At 43.1% G+C, this 20,616-nt stretch overlaps 1 protein-coding gene across 1 annotated transcript; it reads left to right on the top strand.

Moving 5' to 3' along the window:
- Positions 1 to 19,579: 19,579 nt before the first annotated feature.
- LOC111893541 (F-box protein At2g27310) lies at positions 19,580 to 20,616 on the top strand. Its single transcript, XM_023889620.3, has one exon. The coding sequence runs from the start codon at positions 19,580 to 19,582 to the stop codon at positions 20,561 to 20,563; it is 984 nt and encodes a 327-aa protein (XP_023745388.1). The 3' UTR covers positions 20,564 to 20,616.

The raw sequence follows: 20,616 nt of genomic DNA, 5'->3' as shown, positions 1-20,616 counted from the left end.
ATACCATGATGATGGTAGCTACACTTGCTGCAACGGGGAAGGCTTCCTAGGTATGGCCTTCTAGGTGTCGGGATGGAAGGGTTGGCAGGGGTATTGACTGCCTCAGCTCGTTGCCCTTCGGAATGTCCTTGAGCCGAGGTACTTTCCTCTTCGTTCTTGAACTTTCTCTTCAGTGGGGTTGGTTGAGGTTCTTGGGTGGCTAGGTACGCAGGTGTTGGTTTCTGCTGTCCATTGCTAGGATCGGGAATCTCGATAGGGCTCCTGCTAACATTAGCGTTGTTAGCATTTAGATGAGCCATGACAGCTGCTACGGCTGCTGAGACTACAGCTTGGAACGTAGCTTCATTGAATAGGAGAGTCGGTTTCTTGCCATCGGATTGGTTACGTTTCTTCAGAGGCATGGTTTTCCTACACGAAAAGGAACACAAGCTGATGAGAGACGATGGTTAACCCTGGACGTATCTATCCTTACTATAATCGGCAATAATTTTTCCCGCGCCTTGGATATTGGTTATCTGAGTGTCGACCTACATCCCTAAGATGCAGTCCGGGTTTCAAGGTAGGAGTAAGAGTATCGGAAAGCCATTAGATGGGAGTCGTTCCTACTAAGTTATCTTTATACTGGAGAGATTCACTCTCCGGCTTTGGAAAGATCTGAGGACAGTTCGGAACGAAGATCGCGAAAGGAAAGGCTCATGAAGATTTTTGGCTAAACACTCTCAATCGAGGTTTTGGGATCCGATTTAATCGTATTACTTGCAACGGGAAAAGGCGATTTACCTAACACATAGTGTGAGTAGTGTAATCACTAACTCACTAAATTGTATTATTTTATGGGTGTATTAGTGCAACGATAACGAGGAAAAGACACTTCTTGGGTTCCATGTATTGGCTCCCTCTGTCTACCTCTTATCCTTGACTGGGACCGACATTGGTTTTCTTCAGGTAGTTACCTAGGGTTCTCTTCTCGTGTAGACATATTGAATTTCTACTTCGTCTTACTTCCGATTCTGACTCTGAGTGTCATCACTTCATGATGGATGACTGGAAATCTCGGAAGTTCAGGCGAATTTCCCACCGATGTCCCTAAAAGGTATTGGCACTTGGTGGTTTCAATAGTCTCGTCCTAGTTCATTTATTTCCGATTTGGAAATCTTCTCAATGAACTTCTTCTAGGTCTGAATCAACTTTTCTGTCGAACACTGAAGTGGATAAGGTTTTCTACAAGGTTCGTGCGAGAATGGAAATGTCTAAAGAATCCTAGGAGATTATTAAAACATTTCACTGGGTGATCCATATTGAGTCCTGCTACAATTACATAGCGTACACAAATCATATATATAACTTAGATCCGATTGGCCTTCGAATATGTGATACTACTCTATATCCACATCCCAACGAGAGAAAGGAAGTAGAGCAAAACCACACATTCTTAGTCTATGGGATCCTTATTATATATAACCTTGGAAGAATGCCCTCTGTAATCATAGGTATGTCAATAAGGATCTTTTTAGTTTTTCACACAAGGTTATCTATGGATCCTAAAATACCCCTATGGTATTTTAATTACTTGCTTGATTCTTAACTTCTGAATATGATTCTGGGATTAATGTGAGTCTTTTAGTATTCCAAAATACTCCCATAGTATTTTAAACTTTACGGCTTATCATCCTCAGAAAGATGGACAAAGTGAGAGGGAAATTCATTCATTGGAAGATATGTTAAGAGCCTGTGTCATCGACTTCAGCACGTCATCGGACACTCATCTTCCTTTGGTCGAATTGTCCTACAACAACAACTACCATACCAGCATCAAGGTTGCACCGTTTGAAGCCCTCTACGGCCGCAAGTGCAGATCCCCTCTGTGCTGGGCTGAGGTGGGGGACACGCAGCTAGCCAAGGGTCAAGTCCCCAATAGTACTCTCACATGCCCATAGATTATCCGTGAAACCACCGAAAAGATCGTACAAATCCGAGGACGACTGGAAGCCTCGCGGGATAGACAAAAGAGTTACACCGATAAGATACGAAAACCCTTGGAATTCCATGTTGGTGACCGCATCCTCCTGAAGGTCTCACCCTGGAAAGGCATGATACGTTTTGGAAAACATGGAAAGTTGAACCCAAGGTACATGGGACCATTCGAGATCCTTGCTAGGATCGGTCCCGTAGCATACAAACTCCAGTTACCACGAGAACTCAACAACATCCATCCTGTCTTCTACGTGTCAAACCTAAAGAAGTGTTTGTCCGATGAGACACTTGTGATCGCTATCGACGAGATCGCTCTAGACGAGGATTTGCACTTTGTGGAAGAACCTATCGAAATCATGGATTGGGAAGTTAAACGTACGAAGCATAGTCGCATCCCAATAGTGAAGGTCCGCTGAAATGCCAAGCGGGGACCCGAATTCACTTGGGGGCGCGAGGATTCAATGAAGCAGAAGTACCCTCATCTATTCCCTAGTTCATGATCAGTACTCTACTCTTGAATTTCGCGATGAAATTCCCTCTAACGGGGGGATGATGTGACAACCCGGAACTTTCATCTTGTACACCTAGTCAATTCAATCAATGTTAAACCTGTTCTGTTAACTTCTAGTGTTGTTTAAGAGTTTATTTAAGTGTTATAAGCTTGAGAATGACCAAGGTTCAGTTTAGGAATGAGTTAGCAAGCGTTAGAGTGAGAAAACTAGGCCATACAGACCCTTGTGCGATTGCACACTCCTAGTGTGTGGTAGCTATGTGCGACCACACATGCATCTTAGGGCCACAAACCCACTTCTAGATGCCTTAAAACCGACAAGGAGTATTCAGGGCGTAAAGTGAAGGCACTGACTATGACCATCCGTTCCCGATTATCTACACAAATCCGAGAGGGTCAACTGGAAGCCTTAAAACCAGAGAACATGTCAGATGAAGCCCTGCGAGGAATGGAGAAGAACTTAGAAATATAGGGAGACGGAGTTTACTATTTCATGGACCGTATCTAGACCCCAAAGTATGGTGGTGACAGACAAGTTTTCATGAACGAAGCCCACAAGACGAGATACTCCGTTCACGTGGGTTCAAATAAAATGTATCTGGATCTCAAACAACTCTATTGGTGGCCAAACATGAAAGCAAAAATTGCTACCTTCGTGGGCAAGTGCTTGACTTGCTTCAGCAGCCAGAAATACCTGAGTGGAAGTGGGAAATGATCACCATGAATTTTATCACCAAGTTACCCAGATCTCCGAGTGCGCACAATGCCATCTGGGTAATTGTTGATCGGTTGACTAAATCCACCTACTTCCTACCAATCAAAGAATACTTTAAGATGGAGAGACTCACGCGAATCTACATTCGAGAAATAGTTCGCCTTCATGGGGTACCTGTATCCATTATCTCTGACCGAGATAACAAGTTCACCTCGAGATTTTGGCAATCGCTACAGAAGGCACTTGGAACTAAGTTGGATATGAGCACGACTTATCATCCTCAGAAAGATGGGCAAAGTGAGAGGAAAATTCAAACATTGGAAGATATGTTAAGAGCTTGTGTCATCGACTTCGGCACGTCATGGGACACTCATCTTCCTTTGGTCGAATTGTCCTACAACAACAGCTACCATACTAGCATCAAGGTTGCACCGTTTGAAGCCCTCTACGGCCGCAAGTACAGATCCCCTCTGTGCTGGGCTGAGGTGGGGGACACGCAGCTAGCCAAGGGTCAAGTCCCAAATAGTACTCTCACAGGCCAGAGATTATCCATGAAACCACTGAAAAGATCATACAAATCCGAGGACGACTGGAAGCCTCACGGGATAGACAAAAGAGTTACGTCGATAAGAGACGAAAACTCTTGGAATTCCATGTTGGTGACCGCATCCTCCTGAAGGTCTCACCCTGGAAAGGCATGCTACATTTTGGAACACGTGGAAAGATAAAACAAAGGTACATTGGACCATTCGAGATCCTTGCTAGGATTGGTCCCATAGCATACAAACTCTAGTTACCACGAGAACTCAGCAACATCTATCTTGTCTTCCACGTGTCAAACCTAAAGAAGTGTTTGTGCGATGAGACACTTGTGATCCCACTCGACGAGATCGCTCTAGACGAGGATCTGCACTTTGTGGAAGAACCTATCGAAATCATGGACCGGGAAGTAAAACGTACGAACCATAGTCGCATCCCGATAGTGAAGGTCTGCTGGAATGCCAAACGGGGACCCGAATTCACTTGGGAGCGTGAGGATTCAATGAAGCAGAAGTACCCTCATCTATTCCCTAGTTCATGATTTGTACTCTACTCTTGAATTTCGGGACGAAATTCCCTCTAACGGGGGGATGATGTGACAACCCGGAACTTTCATCTTGTACACCTAATCAATTCAATCAATGTTAAACCTATTATGTTAACTTCTAGTGTTGTTTAAGAGTTTATTTAAGTGTTGTAAGCTTGAGAATGACCAAGGTTGAGTTTAGGAATGAGTTAGCAAGCCTTAGAGTGAGAAAACTAGGCCATACAGACCCTTGTGCGGCTGCACACTCCTAGTGTGCGGCAGCTGTGTGCGACCACACACGCATCCTAGGGCCACAAACCCACTTCTAGTACCCTTAACTTGCACTACAATCAAGTATAGACCTAGAAAACATCCTGGATGCAAGTATGGACCTTGAAAACACCACAAAGGCATAACTCATCATGAGTGTGCGGCCACACACACCTTTAAGGTGGCCATACACTCCCCTCATACAATCCTACAAGGTCTTAACACTTAGTACAAGTAGTTCCAAGTTCCTAGAGTGGTTCTCCATCACATCTAGTAGTGAAATACCCTCATTTGACTCAATTATGTGTCACTATGTGTTATTTAGGATCAAATTGTGTTCAGGGTTTCACTTGAACATCCAGCTTTCCGTATCGATCCTTCAAACAAACCACTCACTCAAGGTGAGTTCATACCCGTACATTTTCCGTGCTTTTAATATTTTCAGGGGGGAATACAAGTCAAACTCAACGTATTTTATTAAGTTTTAAACTTATTAATACAGTCCAATGATTTCCATGTTTAATAACATATTCAGATATTTTATCCCCTTTTTGTAATATGTTGAGCATAAGGGAAACTTTTAATTTGGAAATCTAACTTCATAGCTTTCAGAATGGTTTTTACAAAGCATTTTCCATGTCAACTCTAATAAACTATAATGAGTATAGTTTGGGATAACCCTCTAGGCAGTTTCTACCAAATCAGATTTGATGGATGAATATGTATAAACTATGGCAGATTTAGTTTATGTTATATATTTTCTCAGGAGTATAAAGTAAATTTATTCAAGGATAAATATTGTTTTATACTGTCTCTAGCTTGTAAACTATATTATACATAATTGTGAGGCTCTACTTCAATACTATACCCTTAGGTGTATAGGGATAAATCCTTTTAGTATAACCCGAGTCTCCTGGAGGGAGAGCATGAGATTTGTGAATAGATCTATTCGCGACTGAAAATCTCACACCTGAACTGCTAGCTACAGTTAGGCAGGCATGACTGGAGTGAGAAAATTTCATTTAGCTTAACGCCTGAAGAATGTTATAAAGGTCTCTCGATCATATCAAGTATGGTTATACGACTCGCAAATAAGTATAAACTAACTTTGGTTTACAGACTTTACTCTTCATTGTTTTATTTTGAGTAATAAAACTACTTTCATAAATACACTGATAGTAATCAAGGATTTCTAAACTTGCTTCTTTACCTCTAGAATGAATAATTGTTTTAGGGAGAATATGGGATTTTCCCAAGATAACAAAAGGCAACTCTAAAACTGATGGTTTATTTTCTACTAATGGATACTCTTTCAACACTACTTTTAATAAGAAAATATGGGATTTTCTTAAGGAACAATTTTCAAAAGAATCTAAGAAAATTTTCCATCAAACTAAATGCTTATGACTTCACCCGCTTTATGCTGATATTCTTTCAAACTGCTTGTATTCTCAGTAAATCGGTAGACAGGTACTTCTTGGATTTAGATGAGCTAGAGGAATAAGAGTCATGTTTTTTTATATTCTACATACTTTTGGTGTAATTAAAACATGTTTCATACTGATGTAAACATTTTTCATATATATAATCATTGTAATGGTTGTGTTACTATGATTGCTATTGTACAATGGTTGTGATGCTAAACATGACGTCCTCCACCCCGGAATGATTCTGCCATCCTGGTTTCGGGGTGTGACAGATAACACGTTATCTGAGCATGCTCAAGACTGAAATTTGATAGTTTGTTGCCACATAACGATGTGATACTCTATTAGAGTTATAGGAGGCCTCTAGGCGGCTTGAGTTGGAGATTGAGTTGCAGTTGAGGGAGCAGCGGTCGGCCCTGGCATAGTCACAGCTGAGGCCGAAGCGGTCTAAGACCACTGATTCTAGGACCGGGAGTCAGCAGAGCCGCACTTGTTGAAAGTGTGGCAAGGGTCATATTGGGGCTTGTCGAGCTAGTAGCGGGTGCCACAGGTGTGGAAAAGAGGAGCATTATTCTAGGGACTGTCGTCAGTCCGCCCCTGCCTCGGATATGAGGATATGTTATCATTGTCATCAGGTTGGTCAGGTGAAGACCAACTGTCCACAGCTCACGGCCAAGCCGGTGCAGGCTTCAGCGCCGGCTACATTGAGGATTACATATGGGAGGCCAGTTAAGGAGGAGCCTCTGAAGGCTCAGGGACGTGCCTTTCAACTTACGACCGAGGAGGCCAAGCAGCACTGGATGTGGTTGCTAGTACGTATCTATCCTTTATCTCATTTATTATATCTGTTTTATGCTTATCTATTGTACCTGTGATTAGGTATGTTTTTAGTGAACTCTTTGCCTGCATTGGTTTTATTTGACTCGGGGGCGAGTCGGTCATTCGTATCTCAGACATTTAGTAGGGAGTTCAATGTACCAGTAGGCGAGCTAGAGTGTCCGTTGCGAGTCTCCATCGCCAACGAACACAGGGTTTCTACTTCTTTGGTCTATCGAGGATGTGATTTGGAGATCTTCGGGGTATACTTTCCGATAGACTTGATTTCGATTCCCATGGGGGAAGTGTGTGTGATTGTAGGGATGGACTGGCTTAGTAGATTTGGTGCCATGATAGATTGTGAGGGCTAGCGGGTGGTAGTTCGAACCCTAAGTAAGGAGAACTGAGTGTATATGGTGAGGGCACCAGAGGGGGATCAGGGTTTTGTTCTTTTCGGTAGTATATTCAGCACGAGTGTGCGGGTTACCTAGCGTATGTGGTGGATACGCGGGTGAGGGATCAGACTTCAGTTGTAGAGGTTCTGGTGGTTAGAGAGTTTGCTAGTGTGTTCCCGGAGGAGTTGCCAGGGATACCTTCGGAGAGGCACGTCGAGTTCCAGATTGACATGGTGCTAGGTGCAACCCCTATCGCCAAGGCGCCATACCGGTTGGCACCACCCGATATGAAGCAGCTGTCATCATAGTTGCAGGAACTATTGGGCAAGCAGTTCATCCGACCTAGCAGTTCTTCATGGGGAGCACCGATCCTTTTTGTTAGGAAGAAGGACGGTTCGCACCGGATGTGCATTGACTATAGGGAGTTGAACAAGTTGACGGTGAAGAACCGTTATCTACTCCCGAGGATAGATGATCTCTTTGATCAGTTACAGGGTGCATCTTGGTTCTCCAAGATTGATTTGAGGTCAGGGTATCATCAGGTCCGGGTCAGAGAGGAGGACGTGGAGAAGACCGCGTTTCGGACTCGTTATGGTCATTACGAGTTCGTGGTGAAGCCGCTCGGGCTCACCAACACGCCAACAGTATTCATGGACCTGATGAATTGAGTTTGCAGACTGATGCTTGATCGCTAGGTCATCGTATTCATAGATGACATCTTGGTGTATTCCAAGACCCGTGAGCAGCACGTGGAGTACCTCAGGGAGCTGTTGGGATTTCTAAAATGAGAACGATTGTATGCCAAGTTCTCGAAGTGTGAGTTTTGGTTGCGAGAGGTCCAGTTTCTCGGACATCCTGTTAACCAAGAGGGGATTTTGGTCAACCCGGCCAAAATCGAGGCAGTCATGCAGTGGGAAGTGCCGAGGTCTCCTTCGGATATCAGGAGTTTTCTAGGACTTACAGGGTACTACCATTGGTTATGTGAGGCTCCAGTCTTGACACTCCTGGAAGGAGTTGATGATTTTGTGGTATTCTGTGATGAATCCATCACAGGTTTATGGCCGGTCCTCATGCATAGAGGACGAGTGATAGCCTATGCATCGCGGCAGCTGAAGCCGCATGAGACGAGATATCCTACTCATGATTTAGAGCTGGGAGCAGTGGTGTTCGCTCTCAAGATATGGATACATTAACTATATGGGGTCCATTGTACCATATACATGGATCACAAGAGCTTGAGACACATTATGGATCAGCCGAACCTGAACATGAGGCAGCACAGGTGGCTGGACGTAGTCAAGGACTATGATTGTGAGATTCTTTACCACCCCGATAAAGGAAATGTGGTTGCTGACGCTTTGAGCCGCAACTCAGTTGGGTCTTCCACCCCAGCGATATGCATGAGGATAGTAGTGGATTCTCCATTTGTGAGCTTGATCAGATATGCCCAAGTCAAGGGCATGCGACCAGAGAACTAGAAGTTAGAAAGGATCAGGGGTGAGAACACCCGGTTTGTGCAGGATAGTTGGGGATTATTGACCCGATGCGGTCGGGTATGGGTTCTGATATCTGGTGGGTTCAGACAGATGGTCATGGAGGAGGCTCATAAGTCTCACTTCTCTATTCACCCGGGGGCCACCAAGATGTACCGAGACCTGAGTTTGAGTTACTGGTGGTCATGTATGAAGCAAGAAATTGTTTGGTATGTCGAGAGGTGTTTGACCTGTAGGATGGTCAAGGTCGAGCATCAGAGGCTGCATGGTATGCTACAGCCTCTAGAGATTACCATGTGGAAATAGGAACAAATCGCGATGGATTTAATCACCAAGTTGCCAAGGACGGCAAAGGGATTTGATGCCATATGGGTCATCATGGATCGATTGACCAAGAGTGCCTATTTCTTGGCAATACGGGAGAGTTCGTCGGCCGAGAAGTTGGCCAACATGTACTTCCACGAGATCATCGCTCGCCATGGAGTTCTGGTCTCTATTGTTTCCGACTGGGATGCTAGATTTACCTCTCATTTCCGACAAAAGTTCCACGAGGAACATGGCACACGGCTGCATTTTAGTACAACTTTTCATCTACAGACCAACGGTCAGAGTAAGCGAATCATTCAGTCCCTCGAGGATATGTTGAAGGCGTGTGTTATTGAATTCGGTGGGAGTTGGGATTCACACATACCCCTTGCGGAGTTCGCCTACAACAAAAGCTATCATTCCAGCATTAGCGCCCCACTGTTTGAGCTATTATATGGGCGGAGATGTCGCACCCCGGTTTGTTAGGGTGAGGTTGGACACTGGGTGAAGAGACGTACGGAGGTAGTGTTGCAAACTACCGAGAAGATTCAGCAGATTAGGCAGCGATTGCATACTGCTCAGAATTGGCAGAAGAGTTACGCCGACAGACGCCGATCTGAGTTAGAGTTCCAGGTGGGCGATATGGTACTCCTGAAGGTCTCACCCTGGAAGGGTGTGATCCTCTTCAGGAAGAGGGGGAAATTGGGTCCTCGTTACATTGGGCCGTTCAGGATCATTACCAAGGTCGGAAAGGTGGCATACAGGCTAGAGCTACTGGAGGAGCTTATTCGGGTCCACAGCACTTTCCACGTCTCGCAATTGCGGAAGTGCATCGTAGATCAGGAGGCGGTGGTACCATTGGACGACATTTAAGTTGATGAGCGCCTGAATTATGTTGAGAGGCCCATGGCCCTCTTGGAGAGGAAGGTGAAGGTTCTTCAGAACAAGGAGATGGGAGCACCGGAGAGGGTCCAAGTAGACGTGGGAGCCGGAGGCTGAGATGCGGGAGTACTATCCGACGTTGTTTACCTCAGCGGACTTCGAGGGCGAAGTCTAGTTCAAGTGGGGGAGAATTGAAACGCCTTGATTCCCAGGTATTGATTTCTTTTGGATATAATATCTTTCATTCCAAGGTCTACTCGACGATTTGGTTGCTCGACTCGTCGACTAGAAGCGGGTTGGTCCACGTGTTTAAGTGACGTACTCACCGAGTCCAAAGAGGGACTCGACGAGTAGGACCTGGAGGATGAAACCCTAATTTCCGAGGTTTTTCACCCTATTTAAGGGATTATTGGCCTCCTCAGCCTCCCCTCTATAGTCTCTTGTCATCTTAAATCCTAACTTCATGTGTGTGTGTGCTTTCTTGGTGTGTTAAGCTTAAAGAAGGATTTTGGTGGGAAACACTTGAGGGAAAACAAGTAAATTGAAGTAGGGAACTCGTGGGGAATCAGAGAACTACTTCAGTGTGTACTCTTTTGAAGGTATCCAGTTGTTCTATGGCTTATTTCTTCCTATATCTCTTTTGGATGATTTTTAGGAAGCTATTCTTGTGTTGGGGCTAAGATCTGAAGTTGCAACTTCAGATCTGAACTCTCTTTGCTCTCTAAGGCCATAAAGTTGACAGCTTTGACAAGAACGGACCTCCCATCAAGTGTTAGACTTCATTGTAAACTTAGTTTGGTCATTTTAAGGTTTTAAAGCTTTGCATGCACGTAAAGTTTGCAACTTTACGTGATAAGCATGCCTGGGAAAGTTGGAACTGCAATTTGGAGCCTTTGCATGGCTTAAAAAGCATCTGTATAGATGAAGGGACTCAACGAGTGGCATGGTCGACTCAGCGAGTCCGATGAAGATGGTCGTGGGCTAGGCGAGTCGGATGAGTGACTTGGCGAGTCCGATGAAGATTGCTTTGGACTCGACAAGTCATTTGGGGGACTCGGCGAGTTGCCAATTTAAGCAAGAACTCGGCGAATAGTTGAGGGTACTCAACGAGTTGAGGTCAACATGGACTGTTGACCTTGACAGTTGACTTTGACTTTGACCAATGGTTGACCAGTTGACTTCTGGGGGTATCTTGGGAATTTATGAACTTTGTGATGTGTCGGATATAGGTGGTGGAGATTGTGGTGGTGATCCGGGAGTTGAGCTTTCTAGTTTCAGACGACAATTGCAAGGTGAGTTCCCCTCACTATATCAGCAGGGTCTAAGGCACCAAGGTCGGCCCTTTATGGATTTGTATCTGGATTATTGCATGATATGTTTATTGACTTACATCCTGGTAGTTAGGATGGTGATATGCTTATGCTTAGTGACCTGGTTAGGTCAGTATCCTGGTTATAGGATTGTTGCTATGCTTTGTGATCTGTTGATCGGTTTGACTGTTATTTATGCTAGTGTATGATATTTATGTGCACATAATTATTTGTTTGGGGGTTGGGTTGAGGCGAGCCTGCTTTGTGCTGAAGGCCAACATACCCAGGGCGGTCCGGGCAGACTACAGGCCCAGGAGGCCTTGCGAGGCGGTCCAGACGTGTCGACGGCTCGGAGAGCGGTCCAAATAGACTAAAGGCCTGCGAGGCGGTCCAGTCAGGCTGAAGACTCATTATGCATGTTTTTCTGTATTTATTGATATGATATGATTTTTATTATATGAGGATGATATTTTGGGGTAGCTCACTAAGCTTTTGGGCTTACAGTTTCAGTTTAATGTTTCGGGTACTTCTGGTGATCGTGGTAAGGCAAAGGCATGATCGTACCGCTCCTCCTGCTGTTAAGATTTTTATGAATTGATATTGGGATACTTTGATATTTATTATTTTGAAAACAAACTGTGTATTGTTAAATGGTTTTAAGTGTTTTGAAAAAGTTTGAATTTGGCATGATTTTTATGGGTGTTACATTTGGTCCCTAACTTTTATTTTACACTCAAATCGTCCATATGGTAAGATTTTGTTGCGTTTTTCATCCCTATGGTTTGATCAAAATTGCACGTTTGGTCCCTAAATTTATGTATGTAAGGGACGAAAACCGCAACAAAATCAAACCATAGGGATGATCCGAGTGCAAAAGAAAAGTTATGGATCAAACGTACAATGTTAACCAAACCATAAAGACGATTTCAATAATTTACTCCTTTCTATTTTGAAAATGGGGAGTTCTGTTGCCCCTAAAAGTACAATACCTTTAAATGTTTCTTATTATGTTGCGTTAGATAATTGTTTATTCTGGTGGTGGTGGTGGTTGTGAAAGTGCATGGCTTTAGACAAGATGTTAAATTAAAAATGTTATAGTTTTGGTCCTTATGGAGGGTGGGGTGGAGTAAGGAAAAATGGTCTTATTTACAAAATTAGCGGTCAAATGGTTAAATTTAACAACCCAAGGACCATTGGTTTAATGAAAACATACCACAAGGTCCATTAATCTTAAAAAATTAATAGTAAGACCAATAGTGTCAATTCTATTAAACTACATGGATACATGGACCAAAAGTGTAATTTAATGATAAACAAAATCCCGTTAATTAAAATAATATGTTATAATCTAACATTCACTTTTAATAATGAAACATATACCAAAAGTGTAATTTAATGATATACAAAATAATGTTAATTAAAATAATATGTTATAATCTAACATTCACTTTTGATAATGAAATATCATATAAATTCATGAAGACTAATTTTATTTTTACAAGCGAACTATAGTGATCTTATCCCACGAAGTACGCAAGTATAGGACCCAAATTTGCAAATATATATATATATATATATATATATATATATATATATATATATATATATATATATATATATATATATATATATATATATATATATATATATATATATATATATATATATATAAAAGTCTTATGGTCAAAATATGAAACCCAAAAAAATATAAGGACAAAAAATTGAAAAATATGAAAGTCTAGGAAACAAAAATGTCAATATACCAGATTTTTATGGCTAAAGTCCGAAACCTAAAAAATTTAAGAACCAAAGATTCTAATATATGAAAGTCTGGTGACTAAAGTTTGATTTTGAATGCCCCCCCCCCCCCCCCCCCCTCTTCTTCCACTCCGTCTCGAAGTTATTGGATCCTTTTCCGCGTTAGAGAATCCCCTCCCTTCTTCCACTCCGTCCCGAAGAGTAATTAGGACCAATTTAGTCACGTTTTCATGTTTCAATTGAACACTTTCAGTTTTTGATTATTCTCTTTACCAAACGTATGCTATAGTTTTGTGTTTATCCGTTTTAAGCTACCAACAAACCTAATTAATTGTATATAAAGATAATTGATTTCGATTCTTTGTATGTACTTACTATTTCAATTAGGGTTAGCACTCATGTTATGGACTTATGAGTATGATTCTTGCTTTTATTTTTTCGATGGCGATGTCAGTGGGATTTTTCGGTGTGATGACCGAAAAGACAATGTAGTTGGTGGTTTTCTTCAAGTAAGAGAGAAAGGAGGGACCAAGCAGGTATGGGTTCCAATAGTTTGTTTATTATGCCTGTTTTGTGAAACCACATGGGCCAATTGCGTAATTTATGAAAGGACCGAAACAACACACCTTCAAACAACAATAACCTTTGATTCTTGATTAGTTTTCATGTCAACTTTATATGTACGAAACACCCTAAATAGACGTTATATATCCTATGATTTTTTTGTTAAATTTAAGTATCCACTCACACATAATGTCTATGTAAATCACCATTGGCTTAAGTCAAATTGTATCCACAATCTATAGTTTAATCGAAAGCTTAAACGAAATGATATTTCTAATTGACATCCAATTATTAAACTCTATTATTATTAGATGTTATGTTGACGTTCAATAAATATAAAATTTAATGGACGTGAGACTCATACATATATGATAAATTATATTTTATAAATATAATTTATTGAATTTTGAAGACTTCAATCCATCCTAGATAAATTTTGATATAATTATATAGATAGCAATTGATAATATGGCTATTCCTTAGAGATTGCAAATTTAGGTAATATGTCATCAGCAGCATTATGCTGAAGTAGAAGGGCTATACTGAAACTATATTGAACTAAATGGTTGTTTAATGAAATTTTTAGAAAAGGATATATGCCTCCACGACTTGCCTTTTTTCATAAATCCCTTCTCATCTTTCTATCATCGTACATGATACGGATACAAGCTTAATTCCTAACAAAATGAGCACAAGGGGACCACTGATGGTGTATTCTAGAAGGGACAGAAGGGCAAATCCGGAAAGTGGCTAAAGTGGTTAAGGAGAGAGAGAAGAATAAAAGGAGAGGAGAATAATCTGTTGGGATTGTCATGATTTTTTGTAAAGTTTGTATTGGCTCCTGAGCTTTCTGCTCTGTGAGAGAGGGACCTCTCCCTGGACAATCGTGTGATTGAATTTGATTACGTTTATCAATTACAAGCATTACTTTTCAATTCATTCTTATTTACATCATTTTCTCTCTATAGTTTACATTCAGTCTCTATCATTGGTCCGACCTGCCCCGCTCTACCTTGAGTCGCCATGGTTCAACCCACTGTGGAAACTCGTTCTCAGGCTTCACGTTTGGATCACCATGATGAGCAGATTTCTCAATTACAAGCTGATGTGACACTGATGCAATCAAAAATGGACAGAGAACAGATGGAAATGGGCGAATTCCGCACTTACGTGATGAATTGGATTAAGAAGCAAGACAAAGTAGCGGAACCGAGTACTGGTGGCTCTTCTGGTGGTTCTTCTGGGATGGGTTCTGACTCTCCGTTTCCACAGTCTTCTGGGGTTCTCAATTCAGGTTTCGGTGGTGGTTCGCTTCCACCTCCAGGCGGTTCTGGTACTCCTTCTGGGGGATTACCATGGGCGGTGAAGAAGGTGAAGTTGCCGGAGTTTTATGGGTTTGACCCCCAAGGCTGGATTCAGAAGGCCAATCTCTTCTTCGACATCAACGGTACCGATCCTTCTCTTCGTATTCGATTGGCTCAACTCAGCATGACGGGAGTCGCACAACATTGGTTCTCGGTGGTGCGCCAGGTACATGATTCTCTTACCTGGGAGCAATTTCAGGAAGAATTACTCCAACGTTTCAGCGGTTTGGAGATCCAAAATCCCTATGAACAACTTGCTTTGATCCAACAATCGACCTCCATTCATGACTACATCGATGACTTTGAATATTTGATGTCCCTGGTTCCTAAGATGCCTGAGATGCAAGCTATGGGGTATTTCGTCGCCGGATTACACGATGATGTACGTCGTTGGGTTCGCTTACAACGGCCACAATCTCGTTTGGATGCGATGTATTCAGCAAAAGATGTCGAAGAGATCCTTCGTCCCGGTACTGGTACGATTCCCCAAACCCGTTTTCGTTATCATTCCGCATTTGGATCGGGTTCGGATTTTGGGTCGGACATGAAGTCCATTAGTGGGAGTCGGGTGGACCCAAAAGGGTTTTCTAGCCCTAAAACCATTGAACGTTGGTCTCCCCAGCGTCTGGACGGTCCTCGTTCTTCTCTTCCTCCTCGTTCCCCTGGTCCATCTTCACATGATCACCCATCTACCCCTCCTCGTGATCGTGGTGTTCGCTCGTTAACCCGTACGGAGTGGGAAGAACGCCGGAAAAAAGGTCTCTGTTTCCGATGCGGTCAACAATTCGGACCAGGTCACAAATGCCCTGATGGGAAATTACGTGTACTCATTCTGGGTGATGATGAAGTTGATGAGGGCAGTAATTACAGGTATACCGAAACTCCTCCTCTGGAAGACTCCCCACTTTTGCCCAACGACGAAGGACACTGTGCTGCCTTGGAATTCACTGGCACTTCTACCGAATGTAGTGGAGGTAAGACTCTGAAATTTGATGGGGAACTTTTGGGAATTCCTGTTGTGGTTTTGGTTGATAGTGGAGCCACCCACAATTTTTTGTCCCGTCAATTGGTGCTGGCATTAGGCATTTCTTCTATTCCATTTCATGGCATCAACATTAAGCTGGGGGATGGACATGTGGTTCGTGTAACTGAGAAGTGTGTCAATCTTCATATTTTGATGGGTGGTTGCTCTTTTGCTGTGAATCTCTTAGTTTTTGACACTGGGAATCCTGATATCATCTTGGGAATGGAATGGTTAAAAACCTTGGGCGAAGTCACGCATAATTGGGATAAATCCTGGATGCGTTTCTCTTATCAGGGTATGATGGTTCAGCTTCAAGGTTTAATTCCTGGGCAACCATCTCAAGCCTCTCTGCATAAATGGTTACAAGTCCAATCCTCATCCTCAATCAGTCCTTCTGTGACTCGGGAGACTTCCAGTGGGTTGGTTTATTCTATGGCAGAGACAGGGCTATCCTTGGTTCAGCAGGATGAGTTGCAGGTGTTATTTTGCAAGTTTGATGGGGTTTTTCAGCCTCCCAGGGGGTTGCCTCCGTCTCGTCCCCATGACCACATTATTGCTTTGGAAAATCTTCAAGCACCTGTGTGTGTCCGTCCGTATCGTTACCCTCATGTCCAAAAGTCCGAAATTGAACGTCAGGTTCAAGAGCTTTTGAATTTAGGGTTGATTCGACCCAGTAAAAGTGCTTATTCGAGCCCGGTGATTTTGGTTCGCAAGAAGGATAATACCTGGCGGATGTGTGTGGACTATAGGGCCCTGAATAAGGCAACCATTCCTGATAAGTTTCCAATTCCTGTAGTGGAAGAATTGTTAGATGAGTTAATTGGTGCTTGTTACTTTTCCAAGCTCGATCTCAAATCGGGCTATAATCAAATCAGAATGCATGAGGATAGTGTTGAGAAGACGGCATTTCGTACCCATGACGGCCATTATGAATACTTGGTAATGCCTTTTGGCTTGATGAACGCTCCTGCTACATTTCAAGCTGTGATGAATGATGTTTTTCGGCCTTTGTTACGAAAGAAGGTGGTAATTTTTTTTGATGATATTTTGGTTTACAGTGCAACGTGGCAAGATCATTTGCACGATTTAGCAACAGTGCTTCGAATTTTGGAATATAATCAGTTTGTGGTTAACCAAAAGAAGTGTTCATTTGGACAGCAATCCATTGAATACTTGGGTCACATTATCGATGGAAAAGGTGTGTCGATGGACCCAACAAAGGTAGATGCAGTGGTGGAGTGGCCAGTGCCCAAACAGTTGAAAGGCCTTCGGGGGTTTTTGGGATTAACGGGCTATTACCGGAAGTTCGTTAAGAATTATGGGAGTATAGCACGTCCATTAACTGATTTAACAAAAAAAGATGCTTTTAAATGGAATTCGGAGGCACAAATGGCATTTGACAATTTAAAGAATGCTTTGGTTACAGCCCCTGTTCTTGCTTTACCGGATTTTTCGGTTCCTTTTGTCGTTGAATGTGATGCTTCCGGAAGGGGTATTGGGGCAGTTTTGATGCAACGAAATAAGCCGATTGCTTATTTTAGCAGGGCGCTTAGTGATCAAAATTTGTCGAAATCGGCATATGAACGAGAGATTATGGCTTTGGTACTTGCAGTTCAACATTGGAGGTCGTATTTACTGGGGACCAAATTTGTGGTGTACACCGACCAAAAGAGCCTCAAGTTTTTATTACAACAACGCATCACGTCCCCAGATCAACAAAATTGGGTGGCCAAACTCTTGGGTTACGATTTTGACATTCAATATAAACCGGGTCGCGAAAATCGAGCAGCTGACGCTCTTTCCCGACGAGCCGAAGCCGGGGAACTCCATCAACTACAATCTGCTCCTGTGTGGGTTCAGGGGGCACAGTTGGTCAAGGAAGCACAAGAAGATCGTGACATTCAACGTATCATGCAAGCATGTCAAGATTCTTCAACGCGTCATCCGGGGTTTTCTGTTCGCAATGGGATCTTGTATTACAGGGATCGATTGGTAATTCCTCGTCAATCTAAGTTTATCCCAGCCCTTCTCCATGAATTCCATGTGTCTGCTACCGGTGGACACTCAGGGTATTACCGTACGTATCGGAGGTTAGCTGCTAACCTTTATTGGCCTGGCATGATTGAGTGTATTAAGAACTTTGTGCGTGCTTGTGATGTTTGTCAACGTTGCAAGGCAAGTTCTTTGGCTCCCGGAGGTCTTCTACAACCCTTAGATATTCCAAAAGCAATTTGGGAAGACCTTTCTCTAGATTTTATACTTGGTCTACCCAAATCTAAAGGGTTTGATGCGGTTCTTGTGGTGGTGGACAGGCTGTCTAAATATGCCCATTTCATACTTTTGAAGCATCCGTATACTGCCAGAACTGTAGCTGAGGTTTTTGTTCGAGAGGTGGTCCGCCATCATGGCATTCCTAAGTCTATTGTGAGTGATCGTGACCCTTTGTTCATTAGTAAATTCTGGCAGGAAATTTTCAAGGCCCAAGGCACTCAATTGCACATGAGTTCAGCATACCACCCGGAATCGGATGGGCAAACAGAAGTGATTAACAGGTGCTTGGAAGCATATCTTCGGTGCTTTGCAGTGGATCAGCCACGTTTATGGACCACATGGATCCCATGGGCTGAGTTTTGGTATAACTCTACCTTTCATGGATCCACCGGCATCTCCCCTTTTGAAGTAGTTTATGGGCGCAAACCACCAACTGTATTCCAATACGTTCCAGGAGAAGTCCGGGTTCAGGCTGTATCACAAGAGCTTCAGGATCGGGATGAGGCACTTCGACAGTTGAAAGTTCACTTAGCTCAAGCTCAAAGTACTATGAAGGCCCAGGCAGACAAGAAACGCAGAGATAGTCATTTTCAGAACGGAGAATGGGTGTATGTCAAACTGAAGCCCTATCGACAAAAGTCTGTTTCTAGTAGGATACATCATAAGTTAGCTGCAAAATTCTTTGGTCCATTTCAAATTCTGGAAAAAATAGGCCCAGTTGCTTACAAGCTTCAATTACCACCCACTTCTAAGGTTCACCCTGTTTTTCATGTCTCGTTACTTAAGAAAGCTGTTCAAGTTCCGGCGGATACTAGTCTTCCTCCAGAATTGGAGGTCGATACAGAAGATATGGTTATTCCTGCAGCTGTCTTGGCTACACGTTCTGTCGGTGGGCCTCATGATAAGGTGGAACAGTGGTTAGTACATTGGCAGGGACAGTCATTGGAGGAAGCTACTTGGGAAGATGCTATCACTATCAAAGAACAATTCCCTAATACAAGTCTTGAGGTCAAGACTTTAATTGAAGGCGGGAGTAATGATACGGATACAAGCTTAATTCCTAACAAAATGAGCACAAGGGGACCACTGATGGTGTATTCTAGAAGGGACAGAAGGGCAAATCCGGAAAGTGGCTAAAGTGGTTAAGGAGAGAGAGAAGAATAAAAGGAGAGGAGAATAATCTGTTGGGATTGTCATGATTTTTTGTAAAGTTTGTATTGGCTCCTGAGCTTTCTGCTCTGTGAGAGAGGGACCTCTCCCTGGACAATCGTGTGATTGAATTTGATTACGTTTATCAATTACAAGCATTACTTTTCAATTCATTCTTATTTACATCATTTTCTCTCTATAGTTTACATTCAGTCTCTATCAGTACAGCTCAGAAAGAGATTAATCCCCTCACTTCTGTCATTCAAGAACAAACGACCTAATCCATGGCGATCGCAGATATCCACGAAGATATCATCAAAACCCACATCTTGACCAGACTCGACGGTCAAACCCTCGCTGCCGCCGGCTGTGCATCTTCCCAGCTACAATCCCTCTGCTCCGATCAAAAACTATGGTCCGATATCTGCTCCTACAATTGGCCGTCCACCGTCGATCCTTTGGTAATCCAAGCCATCTCCAATTTCCCTTCTGGCTACCGTTCTTTCTATTCCGACTCCTCCTCATCCCCCACCTACCGTCTATCCACCACCACATCATTACCTGCAACCTCCCACATTATCTCATCCGTCGACCTGAGATACCACGACGAGCTTATCTTTTCCACGGTTGAATCCACCAACACCACACCAAGCGACTGGTTCCAATCGTCTCCGTTTCGTATTGATCTTCTTCAACTTAAAGAACTCATACCCTCATCGATTAAATTCTCCGGCGACAATCAGGTGCTGCTATCCAATCTTGAAAAGAACATGACGTTGAGTTGGATCATGATAGACCCATCCCAGAACCGGGCAGTGAATCTATCAAGCATAAAGCCTGTCTCTGTTCGTCGGAACTGGTTGACCGGGAACATAGAGGTGATATTCGCCGTCGTGATCGCTCCCGACGTTCCCCTACATGGTAACGATTACGTGAACTGCAATATACAGATTACATGCGGGGTAAAAGAAGGCGGAGGAGAGTTAAACATGAGTGGGGCTAGTTTAATGGTATTGGACATGGATGGCAAGTGTTTGAGTGGAAAGGAGAGTATGGTAATTTTACAAGGACTTGCCGTAGCCCAGCGGCGGAGAAGGAGGTATAGCGGCGGAGGAGAGGAGCAAAAAGAGAGGTACGGTGAGTTCATTCAAAGAAGGAGAGAGAGAAAGGAGAAGATGGAGAGGAGAGAGAGACGGCTTGACATGGCTTGCGTCGCGAGTGGGGTTGGAATCTTGATGGCATTTTGGTCATTTGCCCTCTCGTGGTAAATTCAACCAATCGAATTCAAACTCAAGACCTAAATTTCTTTATATTTAACATA

The sequence above is a fragment of the Lactuca sativa genome, chromosome 1 (assembly GCF_002870075.4).
Source record: "Lactuca sativa cultivar Salinas chromosome 1, Lsat_Salinas_v11, whole genome shotgun sequence".
Lineage (NCBI taxonomy): Eukaryota > Viridiplantae > Streptophyta > Magnoliopsida > Asterales > Asteraceae > Lactuca > Lactuca sativa.
The sequence above is the reverse complement of the archived record's forward strand: the minus strand, read 5'-3'. Positions and strand labels throughout refer to the sequence as shown.